The 21,034-nt window shown below is 38.7% G+C and overlaps 1 protein-coding gene across 1 annotated transcript in view; it reads left to right on the top strand.

The window, feature by feature from the left end:
* The window catches only part of LOC147622047 (carbamoyl phosphate synthase arginine-specific large chain, chloroplastic-like), a 29,014-nt gene extending 27,180 nt beyond the window's left edge, over positions 1-1,834 (top strand). Inside the window, exon 3 of the mRNA XM_086823126.1 lies at positions 55-1,834. Within this exon, the coding sequence (XP_086679252.1) occupies positions 55-1,572 (1,518 nt within the window). The 3' untranslated portion in view covers positions 1,573-1,834. The remainder of the gene's footprint in view (positions 1-54) is intronic.
* The last annotated feature ends 19,200 nt before the right edge of the window (positions 1,835-21,034 follow it).

The raw sequence follows: 21,034 nt of genomic DNA, 5'->3' as shown, positions 1-21,034 counted from the left end.
GACTCTCCATGCATGCATGATTCTACTGAGCCAAAACTCTCTTTTGTTGTTCAGGATGCTGGCTTTGAGACAATCATGATGAATTCCAACCCGGAAACGGTCTCCACGGACTATGATACCAGTGACAGGCTCTACTTTGAGCCTCTTACTATTGAAGATGTTCTAAATGTCATTGATTTGGAGAAGCCAGATGGAATCATAATGCAATTTGGAGGCCAGACTCCATTGAAATTAGCAGTGCCAATACAGAATTACCTTGATGAATTCAAGCCGAAAGCTGCCAGTGGGTTTGGGTTGGTTAAGATATGGGGTACGTCTCCTGATTCAATTGATGCTGCTGAAGATAGGAAGAGGTTCAATTCCATACTCAATGAGCTTGGGATCAAACAACCTCCTGGTGGAATTGCAAGAAGTGAAGAGGATGCTCTTGGAATAGCTGAGAAAGTCGGGTTTCCTGTTGTTGTCCGCCCTTCCTATGTCTTAGGAGGACGTGCTATGGAGATAGTTTACTCGGCTGATAAACTAAAGGCTTATCTTGAGACAGCTGTAGAGGTGGATCCAGATAGACCTGTCCTTGTGGATCGGTACCTGACTGATGCTAGTGAGATTGATGTGGATTCTCTGGCTGATGCAGATGGTAATGTGGTGATTGGAGGTATAATGGAGCATATTGAGCAAGCTGGTGTGCATTCAGGTGATTCTGCATGCTGTATTCCTACCAAAACTGTCAGTGCACATGCTTTGTCAGTTATCCGAAAGTGGACATCAGATTTAGCAAAGAAACTTAAGGTGCTTGGCTTGATGAACTGTCAATATGCTATCACGGCATCAGATGATGTGTACATACTGGAAGCAAATCCAAGGGCGTCCAGAACAGTGCCATTTGTGTCGAAAGCGATCGGCCATCCACTGGCAAAATATGCCGCCCTTCTCATGTCCGGCTTATCTATACATGACATAGGGTTCAGCGAGGAGGTTATTCCAAATCATGTCTCAGTGAAGGAAGCAGTTCTTCCCTTTGATAAATTCCAAGGTTGTGATGTCTTGCTGGGTCCTGAAATGCGCAGTACGGGAGAAGTGATGGGCATAGACTATGGGTTTGACATGGCGTTTGCAAAGGCACAAATTGCAGCCAACCAAAAGTTGCCACTCACTGGGACTGTTTTCATTAGCATGAATGATCTGACCAAGCCAAAGGTTCTACCGATTGCCCAGTGTTTTGCTAATCTTGGTTTCAGCATTCTTGCAACTGCAGGTACAGCAGGGTTTTTGGAGTCGCAAGGGGTACCAGTAGACAGGATTTTGAAGCTCCATGAAGGTCACCCACATGTGGGAGATATGCTTGCCAATGGTCAGATTCAACTTGTTGTCATAACAAGTTCAGGTGATGTTTTGGATCAAAAGGATGGAAGGCAGATTCGACGAATGGCTCTTACCTACAAAGTACCTATGATAACAACAATTGCAGGAGCCTCAGCAACACTGGAAGCTATAAAGGGGTTAAAAAAAAGTCCTGTTAGCATGATTGCATTGCAAGAGTTCTTTCAAGTGGAAAAGTCTGATGTACAATGAAAGACATTAAGGTTGGTTGGCTTTTTGCAGGGAATACCAAAACATAACCCTTTCTGTTGCCGCTTTTTGGTGTCTTTCAGGCCTGCTTTTCATAAGCAGGTATCTCTTCCGTCAAGGAACCTTTGCAGTACTTGAGCTGAAATTGAGTACGTGATCTCATGCTCCTTTCAACCATGTAGTCAATTCATGCTCCCTTCAACCATGTGCTTTTCTTGTAAAGCTGTAGAACTCTCTTCTAAAAGTCAATTTTGGCTTCTGAGAATGTGGGTCTTTTGGAATGTTGTGTTTGCCATTTATCCTGCTTGAAACATAAGCATTGCTTTGCTTATGAAGAGGCTCTTTCCTTTTTGGGGTTTATTTTTCAGAGTTTTTTTTTCCCTTTTATTTGAGATATATTGCTATGAACAAGCTCAATCTATACACCACGTACCTATGTGTAAGTTGGGGGTAACTTCAAAAACTTGCACATTGGGGGCATTTGCTATTCCCTGGAGAGATGGACATAATTTTTTGAGGAGAAAGGGGGAGAGGGAGGATGATGTGGTTTGGCAGGCCTTCCCTGTGGGACACTTGAGCCTCCATTAATTACCCCCATGGTCCAACGTTCGGCCTTATGCCCCCAACCTAGGTATTCTGATCTGCCCCACCGACGCCCAATGCAGCCATGCTCATGGTGCTCAAAAGACAGCCGAGAGAGAGAGAGAGAGAGAGAGAGAGAGAGAGAGAGTGAGTCTAGCCCTCCTCACAGAGAAGATGCTCGCAAGAGTAAGCTTCTTGTGAGAGCCTTCCCCTCCACTGCAAGCAAACCGGAGCTTCCTATGAGGAACCTTTCCCTCCTCTGGATGACAACTTTCTCTCATCTAAGATTACCGAGAGAGAGAGAGAGAGAGAGAGAGAGAGAGAGAGAGAGTAGCCCTGCTCATAGAGAAGATCCTCGCTGATGCAAGAGTAAGCTTCGTGCAAGAGCCTTCCCCCTCCACTGCGAGCAAAACTGAGCTTCCTCTTGCAAGAGCCTTTACCCTCCACTGCGAGCAAACCCGAGCTTCCTATGAGGAGCCTCTGCATGACAGAACTTTATCTCATACTACGGAAACGAGAGAGAGAGAGAGAGAGAGCCAAAATTTCTCCCCTTTGCTAGTCTTCACCAAGAAAACGCAGCAAGCAATCGGAGCAAGCAAATACATGAGCTCCAGGAGCCACATAGATATTTGTCTCTTTGCACTGTCAAACTTTAACCAAAGAGGGCCGTCTCTTTGCATTGTCAAAAACCCTAACCACAGAGGGCTTCAGGTTCTTTCCCTAGGCACAGCTCAACAAAGTTGAGGACATGTCTCCACGCATATCGAAGTACAGGAGATCTCTCCACATAGAGTTCAACAATCTCTCTCCCTCCATCAAACCCTATCTTGAGGGCTAGCCCATGTGCTAGTGGCGTGTTCTACTAGAGGAGGAACTCCCTTTCTCTCTTGGCGCTAGGTTGCTGTAAAACTGATGTCTCTCTCTCTTTCTCTTCGTGAGGATTGAGGGAGCGATTGCAGGACACTCTCTCTCTCTCTCTCTCTCTCTCTCTCTCTCACACACACACACACACACAGAATTGTAAAAACACAGTGAGGGTGGAGGCGGTGCGATTAGCTGTGAGCTTGCAAAGGTGAGTTGTGTTGGTAGACTTCCGTGTGTTCACAGAGATAAGAATTGGATTATAGATTTTGAATGAACAAAAGGAGGAGTGTAGGCAGGCCTAAGAAGTTATCAAATATTGACGATATTATGGAACAATCAAATGCCAACTTCAAAGTTCTTGATTTGAGTGTGACAATATCAATAGGTCTGAGTGATATTCATGAAGCATTAAGAATTAATCTCAATGAATTCCTTACAATAGAACGCCTTGTTGGCTATTGCTCATTGGAATGTGGAGGTGCAATTTTTCGTCTACACTATGAAATGTTATTAGAATTCATGCAAAGTCAATCATTGTAGTTAATAAGCTGATCAAAAAGTATCTTGGATGGGGTAAGAATGGTCTTGTTGTTTGGTGGAATCCCAATGTAGAGCTTTAAAGCAAAAGAACAGTCACACATTTCATGGGGTGATTGATTATTGCATGAAAGATTTGGATAAGCCTCATTACAAGAATGTTTCACATAATATTAGTGCGAAAGATATCACTTTAGGAATAGAAATTTACATGGAATATGGTGTAGATGAGTTAAAGAATGAAGTATATCTCACTCCTATAAAAACAATTTTAAGGACATTGATGCTTTGGAAGTTCAACTTAAAGCATCACAATAATTTTTGTACTACAATTCACAAAATGAGTAACAGAGGAAAATATTATCCATATTTTTAATTGGATAACACCATACCAAGGTAGATGATTGGAGCAAAAAAAATTTAGTGTTTTATAGAGGACAGTGGTACATCCATCTAGAACAACAATGGAAAACCTCTATGATATTTTTATTAATAATCAAAATTTTGATGCTTCTCATTCAAGATCAGATTAGTTTATCGATAAGTGAAAAAAAAATGAGAACAAAGTTGATGATCCAAGGTATGGATATGAATTTGATGAAATAGAAAAGAGTATGAACAAAACTACAAAAGAAACAATTAAAATAATAGAGTGAGCAGACAAAGAAAATGAGAAGATTATTAATATAGAAAGTGAAGATGATGAGAAAAAGTGCTATTGTAATCACATGAAAATGTACTAAATGATATTTCTAATACGAAAATTCTAGTTCCTGTTTCTCCTAAACCACCAATCTTGCCTACCGCCCACACTAGCACCTCCTGTGTCTGCAAGTCGATGGCCACCTCTCTCTCAATCCTGCCTACTACCGCCCAAAGCACCACCTCCTCCATTAATAGATTCTTCCTCAATTCTGCCACACCACCACCTGCCCATAGAGATGACCTCAGATTATGAGGCAAGTCTTCCCTACTACGAGAGCCAAAAAGAGACAGAGATGCACGTGGTCATGGTTAATCAACAGCCCTCCCTGCGAGAGCCAAAGAGAGAGAGAGAGAGAGAGAGAGAGAGAGAGAGCTCGTCCCACTGATTGACGTGTCTCTCTCTCTCTCTCATGCCAGAGTAATATTGTGTCTCCCCCCAACCCACACTCGACCACATGAACAGCCCCTTCCCTCCATTTAGATAGGTGGCTTGGTTTCACACCCTCCATTTAGATAGGTGGCTTGGTTTCACACCCACATGAACAGCCCCTTCCCTCCATTTAGATAGGTGGCTTGGTTTCACACCCACATTTAGATAGGTGGCTTGGTTTCACACCCACATTTGTCGAAAAAGTCAAATATGGGCGGTTGAAATGTATCCTTGGCCCCCTCTTCCACTTTGCGTGTTCATAGTGAATGAAATCGTTTTGAAGCTTTCTCAAATTAATACGAGCTTTTGTTTTCCTTGATGCAATTGTTTGTGTTTAAAATTACAAAACTATAGTTGTTTTTCAGGGGCACAAGCAAACAATCAACTGTGAAGGGAAAGCATGGCTTGCTCAAAAAAATAGGGAAACCGTTTACCACTCCTTTTTAAAAGAGAGAATTTTTTTTGGGATTTTAAGTAGGGGAAAATCTATTCCAATGTATGGTAGTGTTGGGTTTTGTGAATAACAAACTATAACTTATCAACCCTCAATGTTGCTTTTCAAGTGTTATTTTAGATTGTTTTATCTTGTGAAAGAATAAGTTTTTAACTATATTAAAAAAGGCGCATAGTTTTTTTAGAAGGTCTAAAAAAGCTAGCACTTTTGCTAGGCAAAAAAATCTCGCAGGAGAAAGCTCACACAAAAATCATACTTCAGTAAGGTCCCTTAATCATTCCAAAAGAGAGAAAGAAAGCAAAATGGTTAATTTTGGATTAATCTTTAATTATATTTTCTCACAACTCATTGGTGACTAATGAGCATTCTCAATGGGAAGATGCCTTATGAGTTGGATAGAATCTACTTTTGGGTGGCATTTATGGCATGTGTAAGAGGTGTCATAAAGTGTTGATTTTTTCCTCCCACTTATCTTTTTGGGAAAAACCTCTTACACTCCCTATTTTGAAATTCAAAACCACTCTCTCTACACAAAGTAGATTCCAAAAACCACTATAAAAACTCGAATCAAAAACTCAAAAAATAAGAAAAGAGATAATCATGCCGACAATAGCATAAAAAACCAGAGATATTCATACGTGAAAAACTCAAATTTTCATGATCATGATAACTCAAAAAAAAAAAGTAAAAAAGGCATAATCACAGCAAGATGGTGGCACGAAAAACCAAAGACATTCACACGTGAAAAACTCAAAAAAAGAAGACCAAATTTTTTTAAAAAAATTTTGAGATATTCACACCGACCCTTGGCGTGAAAAACCAAGACAATTCACATAAAAAAGTTGTGCAAATCACTTAGTGATCTGAGGAATCACACACCAAGTCTAAGAAAACTTATTCCTCAAATCAGTCAGTGATTTGAGGAATCGCATTGCTAAGTCTAAAAAACCTTATCTTAAAAATCTCATGCTCAAATTTCGGTGTGAAAAACCGGTCTCGTTTTTCATAGTTGGAAAGATGATAGAGACTAACTATTGAAGTCTATTGGAGGTGATTTTGTATTGAAAACTTGAAAAATTTTTGTGTGAAAAACGATAATCGACACTAGTTTTTTACGTCCAAAACAATCAATTTTTAGAGGTTGGAAAGGTGAAAACTTGTTTTGTGTGGACATAATCTCACGATCCTTGAACTTTGGTAGTTATTAAGTCAGCCTACACTATAAGCTCATCTTGAGTGGATCACTTTCACGAAGAGCAACAAGATGCCATGTCTAGAGGTACTTTGAACATACAATCTATATGCAAATTAAGCCCCTTGGCTATAAATTCTTTGTGGTTGAGTTTGTGTTGGAGGTAGACTTAGTTCTGGGATGAGAATGGATTATTGCTACCAATGCAAAACCATGCTTCATTAGCAACACAATCACCTTGAAGGTCCACAACATGGTGATGGTCATAACGTTTTGTGATAGTGGGAGTCTTACCAAACAGTAAGCAACCTTTTCTAAGCTAGTTGAAAATTGGAGCGAAACTTGGCAACAAACCCTAAAAATTTAGAATTAACTTGATAAACTTTTAGAATAGAAAATAATGCAAAGTGAGCACAAGACACAAGCAGTTACATTATTTTCCATTCACATGCATGAAAATCTTTGATTGAAGCAACACGGTTCCTATCATTGCAGTACATTAGAAGATCACGTCAATCACCATACAAAATTGAAATACCACTCCAACTACAATTTTGTGACTGCACGGAACATGACCCAACAATATCTGCATTAAACAAGACCGAAACAAAATCACTTATCATGGCTCGCAAGCAAACACAAAAGCCATGTGTTGCATTGTCCACTACATATACCATAACAAATCAAGTTGAGTCACACTCATCCCCTATAAAAACATGATGAGCGTGACGTCGTTTTGCATGGTCCTTCTCAAAACGTGCATCTCCGGCCATGGTTCTTGCCATTGCTTTGGCATACATTGGCATAATACTTGGCATAGAAAATAAAGAATAAAAATTGTTTAGTTTTTGCAAATTCACATGTTTAGTATATCTGTGTATTGTAGATCAAACTTGAATGTTCTAGTCTTAAAATATATGTACGAAGGTAACCAAAATCACAAACTTGGATCCTCAAGCATTGACCTAATGTGAAACACTGCTAAATCCATATCAAAATAGAGTGACAATAGTCCCAAACAAGCACATCAAAAAATAAACCCAAATAAATAGTCATCAATGTAGCACTGAATAAGGTCAAGATGCTCACTACTCATATGGATTATGTTCCACACGCTGATCAATATCATCATCCTAATCATATGAACTGCTAGCCTCCCCCTGCCTCCTTGCCTCTTAGGTAGAAGCAATAGCTGTACGTATGAAGATAGAAGACCCTCGTCAGATTCCATCGAAGCGCATAAACAACCTGACCTCAAACATGCCTTAAGTAGAGGAGCTGTGCCGCAACCCAACTCAAGCCAAACACCACCAGGATGACAAAACAACTCCAAATACCCTTCAATGAAAGTAACGTTGCGCTCCACCAAAACACCACGGATCTCCACACCCCCAAGATCCCTATAGCACAAGATACATCTAACAAATAATGGTATGCCACTGAATCCATAGGATGCATATGAAGCGCCTCGAAAAGAGGTGCGCTCTCCAAGCAGTAAATCGCAAGAATCATACCTTGTCTGTGAAGTGCAAAGAGCATAAGAAGAGGTATACTGCAACAATCTAATGAGGTAAAAAAATCGTATATACCGAACAAAATTCGCTAGAACCACCACTAAACACACTACCTCTATCCAGAAACCAGGAATCTCATAGTATCCATAGGGTGAGAGATGCATGACAATAACACGGTGTCAAATCTCCAAATCCGACACGGCAATAGCGATCAACCCAACCCACTGTCTCTCCTATAACACATAACATAACTTTTACCAAACAAATTGCAAGACAAAAAGAAAGGCTTGCAAGCTTCCAACACATAGAATATTACCTCCCATCGATGCCATAATCAACAACCAGCTAGAATCACCAATAGTTGATGCAACCAAACCAACTCCATACCGCACATGGTCCTCAGATATTGTATCTCACGGGGGCCTAGAGTCATTGACACCATGTACTACTCCACCAAAAGGAAGGTCAAAAAATATCAAATCAACCACCCAAGAAACTGATCTCCCTTTCCTTGCATATTGTCTATCCTTTGGTGAGAATTTTTGCATGTGCTCATGAACTACGGTGTAAGATGCATTCTTTGTGCCAATCATAAAATCCTTGCCAATAGCAATATAATCCCCAACAATAGCTAAACACTTTGGACCATCCCCACATGACACATCCGAAAAACTGGCAAATGTGGCTGGTAGACATATGTTGTCATTCTTTTAGAAATGATTCCTATTGTTTTGCCATTAAGGCCCTCATCTTGAAAACAACCCAAAGCAAGATTTACAGTAATTTTTTTTTCTTATTCATGCAATTGTCGATAGGATAGTCAAAAAGTCAAAAAACCATAACTTGACATAATGTACTATCAACACAACAAAAAGAATATTCCAAGCTCAATTCTAGAGAGGTTGAAAATGACTTACCATCATCATGAGCATCCTTAATATTCATGCCTATCTCATCATCCAATAAGTCCACCCTTGGTGGCTGCTCTTCCACAACTTTGTCTTTGTCTTACACATGTAAAAAAAGCAACGAGCAACTCAAGACAATGACCAATAGTTAGTAGATGCCTACATTGATAAAGAACTCGACTAACCTCTCCTTTATGTAGGTCTCTTTTTCTCCACTGCCCTATCAACAATCACCTTCTCCACCTCGACAGGTTTCCCAAGATTGAAATGTTGATGGAGCTCCTTCTCTCGCTCCAAAACGTGACCCTTCTCAAGGTCAATCCACCAAGGACACATCTCTAGCTCCCACTTGGACAACTTATGCATACTTTGAGGGTACATACACAAAGCCTCATTATCCAGAGCCAACCATTTCTTTGCTCTTATAGGCATGATAGCCAAATGACCCCTTTCTTTTAAACACATGAAATATCTGAAAACATTGAAAAGAAACATATGATTGAGAATGGATTTTTGAGTTAAAAAGAATGTAGCATTTTCGTATGAACATTTCCAACACTACTCGCAAAAGATCAATCTCTAAATCAACCTCTGGGCAACCATCTGGACCATGTCATACTTGTTTGTTACCTTTTCAGCATTCTTTTTTTCCCTTGTGTCTTGGCCTGTCTCAAGAGGGAACAATTGCTTCCTCTTCTCAATCTTTATCTCCTCGTAATAATCAGAGAGCAAGCAATCATTGGGCACCACCAGGCCATTAGGCTCATCCACGAAATCTTTAAGGATAGCATTTATCCTTTGCAAAATCTTTTCAAGAGTGACCTCTTTTCGAAGCCAGCTTCAAAGAAAAAAGAAATCACATCACAAAGGAAAGTACACATATGACATATTTGCAGAAATTGCAAACAACTAAACACAAATAGCTATAGAAAACCATGACTTATTGTCTATAGATATGATCTCCGCGCACAAGGCCAAACATATTTTTGGTTGTCTTGTTTGCCTCCAATAAACCCAACCAAAAGATTTTGGACTCTATTGGTACATCACACGATGCTAATAAATTCAGCTTCTCTAGTGTTGCAAAGCTATCCACATCCCACTTTAAGGACCACACTATAGCCTGCCATGCATCACTATGCTTTGGATAAATAATGTGAAGGATCTACACAAATGGAAATAATTCTTAATTCACTATTAATATTGTCTTGAAACACAATTAGAATCACACTATATTAATCTCAATAGTCATGCAACTCACCATTGTAAAACACACTACAAAATACCTTCCCTATGTGGTCACCATATCTTGTGGCCAATTCCTCCCGCATAGGAACTTTAATTGGACCATAATCCAAAAATTTCTGAAAATCTAGACCCTTAGGCTAAGGTCCTTTACCCATTTCCAATTAATTCCAATTGCACATTGGAAAGCTCTTTTTGAATTTCTGTTTCAGGGGAATTCATTTTAGACACTAGGAGGATTTTTATATCCAAAAATATCTCAATTTTGGACTCTCTCTCTCTAGACATTTTCTCTCTCTAGATCAAAACAAGGTAAAACAGAATCTTTCTTTTATTTTAGAGAGGGAAATAATTATAAAATCAGAAGGGGAGGTTCTTACACCTGCACAACTCAAAAAGCTGGAGGGAGAAATCTTACAGGTCGGATCAGTTTGGTTAGTTAAGGCTCTTGACTACGTTAGAATAAAAATAACCTGGAGGAATCGTCTATGTCTGCTGGGCGAGGGAAGTTTTTTCGGGTTCGGTTTTGGAAGAACCGAGGGATTAGTCTTTTGTCCAGATATCTGTGTGGGGGGCGAGGCCCTGAGTGAGAGGTTCTGCCTTGCTGTGTACGAAGTGCTACTTCCACTACTAGCACCCCCCGGAATTTGTTGCGCGGAGGGGGCAGGGATCTTTCAGCTCGTATCTGAGCGAATTGGCTAAAGTGGAACAACCGAGAAGCCAAAAATGTCAAAATTTTATGAAGTACCAGTAAAAGATTGTAATTGTGTGATGAAATTCATACAAATTGATATTGAGAATGAAGATTCATAAATTGGAAATTGGGTCTTCAGATGGAAGTACCGCAATTGTATGGAATCCCTGACTTGCTTGAGGCCTAGATATGATGGTATTTACCTTATAGCTCCAAGGACCGTGACTACCCATATATACCGTGGATATATCTGCAACTCTTTACTAACAATATATACGAGTAAATCTAAGACCTTGAAGTTATAAGCAAAAGTGCTATCCAGAGGATGAATTCGAATGCTGGTTGATATGCTTTTAGAATTTTGGTTGAGAATTGACGAGTTGATTTGGATTCTGATTGAAAGATGATGATTCATGAGTTCTGGTTGAAGGAAGATAAGTTGAACAAAGCCACAATGAGGATGAATGGGACGAATCCGAGTGATGATGTTAGTAACTGGAATGACGATTATGACTTCAGCAAATCACTATGAGATTAGTGGATTGTGCTGCTGAGACAGATTGTTGTTGTTTGACCTTTGATCCAGTGGATCTAATTAAGGGATGACAAATTGAGAACCTGTATAAATGAAATTCTCGTGGAGGAATGTTCAGATAAAATTTTAGGTCTGATGGACCATTATTGTGTTAAGGATATGAATGATATGTTCTGAATGAATTGTTCTCTGATAATGAGTTCTGTATGTTCTTCTTGTAGAAGGGATCTTTATCTCAGGATTCTGTGGGTTGACCAGACTATAAGGAACCCCAGAATCAGTTGGATCTTAAGGTGAAAGAGTTTATCCTCCTGCTTGCGAGATGAGGACATCTCGCATTTTTTAAGTGCAGTAGGATGTAAGATTCCTCCCTCCAGCTGTTGAGGTGTAAAGATGTAAGAACCTCCCCTTCTATTCTCGAAATTATTTCCCTCTCTGAAATAGGAGAAAGATCTTGTTTTACCCTGTTTTGGCCTAGAGAGAGAAAAATATCTAGAGAGAGATAATCCAAAATTTAGATATCTTTGGATATAAAAATCCTCCTAGTGACTAAAATGGATTCCCCTGAAACAGGAGTTCAAAATGAACTTTCCAATGTGCATTAGGAATTCATTGAAAATGGTATAAGGGACCTTAACCAAAGGGTCTACATTTTTAAAAAAATTTGGATTATGGTCTAATTAAGGTTCTAATGGGCCAATTGGATTAATCCAAGTGGTGGGAAGAGATAAATCCAAAGAATAAAAGAAAATACCTAAAAAGGAGTAAATGTTCACATAAGATGAAAAGTTGACTGAGTACAAGGTTTATTAGTTAAAAATTATGAGATACTACTAAAAAATGAGATATTTTGGAATAATGATGCATTTTTGACACCTTGGTAAGGAGAGGGGGGCTCTTGAGGTAGGCGCCTATTTCACATGTGTGGAAGGGTTTTTAATTCAAAAAAATTGTGATATTTTTATCTCTCCTCTCTCCTGGATCAAACCATATCAAAAAGGGAGCCAAACTGGTCCAAATCTTGTCCAAATTGAGTCAAACTGTCTCCTTAGCTTCAATTTTTTTCACCTCATCTTCTCCCATGGTCAAGCGCACTTTCTCAAGATTTTTGTTCAAGGCTTGAATAATTTGAACCTTCACATAACATCAAATCTCATCACATGACAATTTAAAGCAAAGCATGAGTATTAAGCAAAGCTTAAGCTATCAAATACTCACATTATAAAAAGCTTGCCCAAGTATCTACAAGTAAGAGGGTACCAAGGCTTGGTTCCCTTTGGATTCTTCTTCTAATCAAAGTAATTAACTTTCTATCTCTCTCTGGTAAATCTTTCATGTAATCATCATGATTGGCAACACTAATGTTGGCACAATTTACAATCTCGTCCCACAAGGTTGTGGTTACCACAGCATGAGTATTCAAGCTTTAAAAAATGGAGACAAAAAAATTACAATTTGCCCAAGCCAAAACACCACATGATCAAGGTCTCAAACATAAATTTATAAGAAACTTACTAATTCATCCTTTTCAAGCTTGCCAAGAGAGCGATCTCACTCATACGTGTAGGATCAATGATTGTACACAATACATGATGGTGCTTTGATGTGCAGAAAATCCACCACTGGTGCTTTGATGTGTAGAAAATCCACCACTGGTGGTGGGGTGAAAGCGTACCAAGAGAGAAAGGAGTTGAAAAGGAAGGGGATTCTCAAGAAATAGTTAGCTTGGACCAAATTAGTCAAGTGGTGGAGACTAACTTTGAGGGTGTTCAGAGGAGGTTGAGAGTCAGACAGTGACTAACCCTTTGCTGGGTAGCTCACATGTGATTGTTGATGATATAATCGTAGGTTAGAGGCAGCACTCAAGAAAAGGGTGGTATTACTTTACCAAGTACCTCTCTTAATACAATGGATGAGTGGAATGGCAAAGAAGCTTTCTTACAAATTGTGCCTTATGTGATGAGATCGGAGGTGCCTCCATTGGAGGACAACAAAGATGAGGATAAGATTTACATTGACAAAGGTGAGGACATAATGCAAAAAATTAGATTGTTTAGTTGTTTTCAATGTCATATGATCCCTTTGTGTAGACTTACCAATAATCCTTCCAAACACAACCATTAATGCTTCACAACATAACCATTCAACTATGCATCACCAAAAAACTTGACCACTTATTTCACCAAAACACATGACCATTCATTTCATCAACTATGCTTCTGTAGCTCTGAGAGAGACAATCACCATCAAAAGGGACAACTGTCAAAGCTTCTATAGCTCATAGAGACGCAAACATATAAAAACAATGCCCAGAAATAGAGACAAACATCACTCCTTGAACTCACAAAGGAGTCTCAAACATCACCTCCATATCCCTTCAACTTCATCTCAAACCTCCCATGCATCCTTAATTCTCCCGCATGTGCCCTAATCATGCCCTCAACAAATATAAAAAACATATGCCCCACTTGTTTCCTAATCATGTCCATCCATAGCCCTAATCATACCCTTGAAGAAAGACACTCCCCTTGCATCTCGGCCTCAGCCAAACATAAATTAAAAACATCCTTGGCCACACCTTTAAGAGACCCACACACCCTCATTATATGCCCCAAAAGTGCCCCTATCATGCCCATCCATAGCCCTTATCTTACTCAAACATGGAAAAAAAAATGCCTAGAAACAGGCCACGCCGATGTGGCCTGTTTCTGGGCTTTTTTTTACTTCACTTAACAAGAGACATGGCCTCGGCTAGCCACAGCCCCTTGCTTACAAAAAAAAGGCTTGATTCCTCTCGGTCTCAGCCATAGCTCTGAGAGACCCAAACAAAAAAAACTAGTTGCAGCGCATGGCCTATTTCTAGGCAGTTTTTTTTAATCATGTAGCAAGAGACACAGCCTTGGCCAGCCACAGCCCCTTGCTTACAAAAAAAGGGCTTGATGCCTCTTGGTCTTGGCCACAGCTTTGAGAGACCCAAACAAAAAAAACCAATTGCCCAAAAGAGCCCTAATCATGCCCATCCATAGCCCTTATCATACCCAAACACATAAAAAAAATGCCCAGAAACAGGCTGTGCTAGTGCGGCTTGTTTCTGGGCTTTTTTAAAAATCTCTTTGAACCCATGACAACATAACTCCTTAAAGTCACAAGGCTCACTATGTCTTGGAAGAGACCAATACATATTTTAAAAAAATCCCAAAAACAAGCTGCGGCCTGTTTCTGGGCTTTTTTTTAAAATCTCTTTGAACACAATGTCTGCAAGAAATAACACCACTACTACAAGCCCTAAGTTGACATGCTAATGCAAAGCTCCATGCACACACACTTAAGCCCTTCAATACTAGCCACATAAGAGACTAATATGTCTTTGAAGAGACCAATACACATAATAAAAATGCCCAAAAACAGGCCTGTTTCTGGGATTTTTTAAAAATCTCTTTGAACACAATGTCTGCAAGAAATAATGTCTACAATCTCTTTGAACACAATGTCAAGCCCTTCAATACTAGCCCACAGAAGAGACCAATATGCACGAAGAGACCAATACATAGAAAAAAAAGCCCCAGAAATAGGGTGCGCCAGTGTGCGGTCTGTTTTTCTGGGCTTTTTTTTAAAAATCTCTTTGAACACATGACAGAAGGAGCTCTATGAACTTTAAAGAGAGTGCAATACATCTCTTTTACTATTTCTTTAAGAGCTCAGTGCAATACATAATTAAAAAAACCCAAAAACAAGCCATGCTAACGAGGCTTGTTTCTGGGATAAGAAACTAGGTGTTGGCGGCTTCCTCAGGCGCATATCGGCATTGGTTTCCATCGGCCTTGCTTTTTCAATTGTCTTCCTCAACCCTTCTTTTCCACGAACCCTACTCTTCATAAATAATATGTTTAAATTAAAAAAGTTATTTTAACTTGTAAACGTTATTGATCCCCAATTTTAAGCTTAGAAAAGTTATTTTAAGCAGGTAAAGGTTAATGAATTCTTAGAAACGTTATTTTAGGCTTGTAGATTATAAGGGGAGAAATACTATGTTTAAAAATTTAAATGGTATGTTTAAAAAATGAAATAGTATGTTTAAAAATATAAATAGTGTGTTTTAAAAATTTATAAGGTTCCAAATAGTATGTTAAAATAAACTATTGAATTATTAGAAAAATAATTTTAAGCTTGTTAATTATAAGGCATAAATAGTATGTTTAAAAATATAAATAGTATGTTTTAAAATTTTATAAGGTTTAAAATAGTATGTTTAAATAAACTATTGAATTCTTAGAAAAAATATTTTAAGCTTGTTAATTATAAGGTATAAAATAGTATGTTTAAAATTTTAAATAGTATGTTTAAAAATATAAATAGTATGTTTAAAAAAAAATTATAAGGTTCAAAATAGGATGTTTAAATAAACTATTGAATTCTTAGAAAATTTATTTTAAGCTTGTCAATTATAAGGTATAAAATAGTATGTTTAAAAATTTGAATAGTATATTTAAAAAATTAAATAGTATGTTTAAAAAATAAATAAAGGTTTAAAATATTTTGTTTTAAAATTAAATAGTATGTTCCAGAAAAGGAAAGATACCAAATTTAAAATTCAAGGGAAGAGGGGCGATCTTTAATATGCTTGGACACATTATGAGATTTCATGTCTCCCAAGACATGTCATGTCTCCTCCCAAGCTTTCCTACAAACATTGTGTTCAAATGCCTGAATGTGTGAAAACATGCCCAACTGTTATCTATTACTATCTACCAAGAGATCATCAGAATACAAGTAGATGTGCTATACATATGGGTAATCATGCGCATCCTTACAAAGAAGGCATAAGTACATGCATTGGGAAAATTCTGGAAGAGAAGGTGAACAGTAGGGAAGCCCTTAATCCTTTCACTATAGCAAAGTAGTTGCAAACAACAGTGGCCCAAGATGTTATATTTGACATGCTAATGAAGGATGATGCAATGGTTACTTAGATATTGGGCATGATGAGTTTGTAGAAATGTTGGAGTATGTTACTCCTTTGTTCAATAAGAAACACATTGAGAGATGTTTAGAATATGCCAAGCGGGATAATAATACTTCAGGTACTGGTCTTGAGACGGTACTTGAACTTAAGAACAGGTGTCGATACCCTTTTCTTTAAAGTGTGCTCTTTCCGGGCCAGTTAGGGGACAAACATCAACCCCATGATTTTAAGATGTCTACAAAGGGTCCTGGTAGTGGATTAGACTTGGTTAACAAGATGAGACTAGGTAGTAGTTTGCAACATATGTGGGTCCATTTCAACCATGTTCATAGGGTGTTTGGATGTGGCCTACAATGTCTGCCCGTGTATACGATCCATTCATCCGTGAACTAGTCACCCTGGCTACATGCAAATTTAGAGTTGAGGATCGTATGCACAAATAGAATTTTGGAAGATGTTGAATACAATGGTTCAGAAAAACGGCATTAATAAACCTGAGTTCCGTGGATTCATGGGGCAGATGAAGCAAATGCTAATTGGATTGTTGTTCGCACCGTTTATTTTGGAGGGGCAAAGAAAATATTGCATGAGAAAGAGAGAAGTTGTGTTTTCCATTGGGAACAAAGTATGGTGAGGCACTCGCGTAAGTGTATTCACCCATCTTTCATTGAGGAACACAAGTCTTTGTGTAGAAAATGGAGAAATGCTCCTTCAGAGAAAACCGCAGAGGCTTGTAAAAATGAGATTAGAAAGTTTTGGTTTTCTGGCCATGCTGTGCAGGGAGAGATTCCTGCATTTTGGAGACATGGCTAGTTTGGTGGGATATTAGGGCTTTTCACTAAGGCTCTTAGTTTGTTACTCAGGAGGACTCTAGAGTTTTTGTTCCAAGGACAAACCTTTCTGAGGCAAAGCAGAGTACGAGAGCATCAGTAGGTTATAAAAGTCAGATTAGCTTGTTCAAGGCCATAGGTGTAGACATGGCATTGGCTGTTTTGCAAAGTGTGAACTATAATGCTTACTTTTGAAAGGTGTGCACTCTAGCACATGACCAAAAATGCAGAACATGGCTGACAGATTTATGAGTACGGGTGAAAAAACATCTTCTGGCAAAAGACTCATTGATTTGGCTCACACAACTATGCAGGAGATGGGTATTGACTCTCCTGAGATGCAGCGTGGCAAGAGAGGTCAGCAAAGTGTGCACCAAAAGCATCCACTATGTGCGACCAAATCTTGGATGAAGACAATAATCGACCAAATTATGTGACTGTGTCAGTAGACCATCCACAGGGTGGCACGCGGAATGGAGAGAGTGTGGAGACAAGTACATGTGTGGAGACTAAAATGCCCAAAACAATGTGGTCAATTCACAGAACTACTCCTGGTAGTAGCAAGGTAACTTGTTTTGATGATCGATTGCCAGGACAGAATGGCAGATGTGGATCTCAAATACTTGATGTAGGGCTGGTGGATAAAAATAGTGGAGTTCCAGCTCCATGTTTTTGGGGTCGTTAGAAAGTATCCCGATGGATTTGTTGGAGGGTATGTCTGGTTCTGTAATTCGTCTCCGACATACTCTTGGGATGTTGACTAGGACCATGTGATAGGTGCACCAGGACCGGCGCCCGAGGTCTGGCCTGTGGAAGAAGGTACCAATTTGGATTGTCATGAGGTGAAAATGCTTGAAAGAAATGGATTCGTTTTGCAAAAAAGGATTGTCGTTTCACTAAGCACACGGAATAATATGATTGCAAATGGTACGGTGGCTAGTACTTTTCATCCACGGTTTCGTGAGTGATGGGAAAATTGTGAGATGGAGGACAAGGTTAACAAAAGAATTTAATGAGAATGTTGATAAGGGTTGAAAATTGGATGGACAGGTAATCCGTGAGGCCATTATTGGATAGGCAACGAGTCTCATATCTTCTACGTAAGCACTGATGGATCTAGAGCATTGGGAGTGAACTACTTTGTGAAAAACGATCAACAACTTTCCAAATGCACGTGTGAAGATTTTTAGAAAAGAGAGAGTAAGCGCTCTACATACATTCCATGCAAGCACATGTACTTTGTTTACTTGCAAGTCCTTGGTTTGGATGCAACTGCTCATGAGTTTATTCACCAAGCAGCTCTAACAAAAATTGAGTTGTTTCAAGCACTTGGAGGCAGGCAATCAAATGTCGCACCTTGAAAGAGCGTGGTTGAATGTGGTTTTTTTCATCGGATGTTTATGCCTTTTTGGGGTCTACAGGACATGGGATTGTTAGAATGTTTTGTGTAGTTTAGTTTTGTGTAGTTACAATGTTTTCTTTGCCTATATTTTGGATTAGTTTTGTGTATTGGTGGTTCATGCAATTTTGGGGACTTCCAATTGATTGGTGGTTATGTAAGAATGGTCACTTATATATGCACTCTAATATAGACAGGTTTTTTGACTGGTTTATTGTGAGGTGTGAATGGAAAATTATTGAAGTGCTTATGTCTTATGCTCGTTGGATTGGCGAAAAATGTAGCACTGTTTTCTAATTACATTTGTGTTTTAAAATTTTATCTAGAAAATTTTAATTTATTTTGAGATATATTGCCAAGTTTGACTGTAATTTTCATCTTGCTCGGAGAAGGTTGCTCAAAGAATGGGATTGCATGTGATGGTGAAGAGAATCTGACACTGAAGGATTTGTATGATGCTACACTTAAAAGGCTACAAGGTTCCTCCGAAAAAGCTCCATAACCTTAAAAACTACCTTCTCTATTGGAGGCCCTTCTTGATAAAACCTTTATTCTTTTTAACTTCATCCTCACCATCAGAAGAACAAGCTTCCACCTCTAACTTCACAACCTCACAGGCAGTCCGATAGCTACCACTTTGGAACATGTCCCTTCTTATATCTTGTTGGCACCAACGTCATAGCTTGAACCTTACTTTGGAAAGGGTAAGCCTCTGCTGGCAAATCCCAAGAAAATAGACTCTCTTATGACTGCCATTGAGAATAAGGCCTAGTCTCTACTTCAGCAGTACCTTTTGATGAAGCCTATACCTTGAGAGTCCCTCTTTTGACCAACTTCACCAAAGGAGTCAACAGTTTCCATCACAAAGACCTAGTCATCAATAGCCTCTCTTGAAAATGATCCTAAATCAACAATGATAACACCAAAAGTCATCTGCAGCTAGCAAAGGAAAATCCATTTGAGTGACCTCACGAGACAACCCCTATCATCAAGACCCAAGCCTCATCATCGATGCTACCCAAACCAACAAATATCATTGATCCATTGCAAGATAATGCTAAGAAACCTTTAGTTTCACACAAAATAAGGCATATCCACCAAATAAGTTAATGTGAAGTCATATCCATTGTATTAAAAGGTGGGTGGAGAAGTAGTTATTCATAAATCAATGCTACTATGAGGATGGCAATCAGATTTGGTTGTCTCACCTGCACTCAAGGTAGCACACACAACGTAAAATCAAAAAAGCCTAAAGAGAAGAGTACTTGTTAGCTTTTCTTGTAATAAAGACCGAAAAGAGCCCAACAAAATCTTCCTCTAACTCATAAAAAATGGGTTGCCAAGAAATTATTGCAAGCAGAGGGATTCTATGAAGGTAATGACGATGTACGGATCCCAAAGAGATCCAAAAGATCCCCTCAACTTACATACGGGAAACAACCTTATCAATGCACAAACCCCCTCATCGTAAGGTAAATTAAAAATAGGTGCCTACATGCCTACTTATTGCTCAAGGGTAATATGATGGTAATTCTACCACGTGGGTGCCCAAGGCCATGAAAAGAAGAATAGCCTCATTACCAACATTTGTGCCAAGAAAAAGTACACCCATGTCACAAATGGTATGTGGCCAAAGCAACAACTAGACCATAAACAAGAACCCTCTCCTAGAAATGGAGAAGCAATAAGAATCTACTTTCACTATGACCAATAAGGAGATGCAACAAGTGACATCATCCAGATACATCAATATCAAAAGAGCTACTAGTTAAAGCTTCACCTCCAATAATTACTCTAAGTATGACAAAATCAGCTAAGCACTCAATGGCACAATTCAAACTTTTTGCCAACCCACTCTGGAAGTCATTGCCCCCAGGGAACCTTGAAGCTTAGCAGTAGGAATAAGGAAGGGCCCCAACACCCATGAAAGGCAAGATGAACAAATAGGTATGAATGTTCATGCATGAATTTCCTCAAATAGATAGTCATGTCATGAGTCTTAGATTTTTATGCCCAAAAAAGTCACTTAAAGGATCAATAATCATGCTTAGTACTCAAAAGTCAAGGGAATATTAAAGGACACTCAAAAACATGAAGTTTAAAAAACCAATTGGCATGAAAAACTAGTGACATCTTCACGACATGAAAAACTTATCAAAGTTTAGCTAATGTGAAAAACTTATCAGAGTTCATGTCGTGAGTATCTTGATTTTTCATGTCCAAAAAAGGTGGTTCAAAGGCACTATAAAACATATAAAGGTCTTCACAATGATTAGGCACTTCAAAAAATTAGCTTAAAGATATAAAATTTAAAAGTTTTTGACGTAAAAAACTAGATGTTCACACGATCGTGAATATCTCAGGTTTTTCATGCATAAAAAAGTTTTTCGATTCTATCAATTGAGGTGATCACAAGCTTCCATAGGGCTTAAAGAGACCCCACATCTAGTAAGAATCATAAATTAGCAAACTTTCTTCAGTCTAAATATCTCAAGATATTCACACCATGAAAAATTAGTATAGTTATATATATATATATATAAAAGGTCAAGAATGGCACTTTTCACATTGATCACATCTTGTTTTGCATAAATGAACCATTTAAGATGATGA

This window comes from Cibotium barometz, chromosome 29 (genome assembly GCF_041138505.1).
Source record: "Cibotium barometz isolate CiBa-2024 chromosome 29, ASM4113850v1, whole genome shotgun sequence".
Classification (NCBI taxonomy): domain Eukaryota; kingdom Viridiplantae; phylum Streptophyta; class Polypodiopsida; order Cyatheales; family Cibotiaceae; genus Cibotium; species Cibotium barometz.
This window is presented reverse-complemented; position numbering and strand designations above follow the sequence as displayed.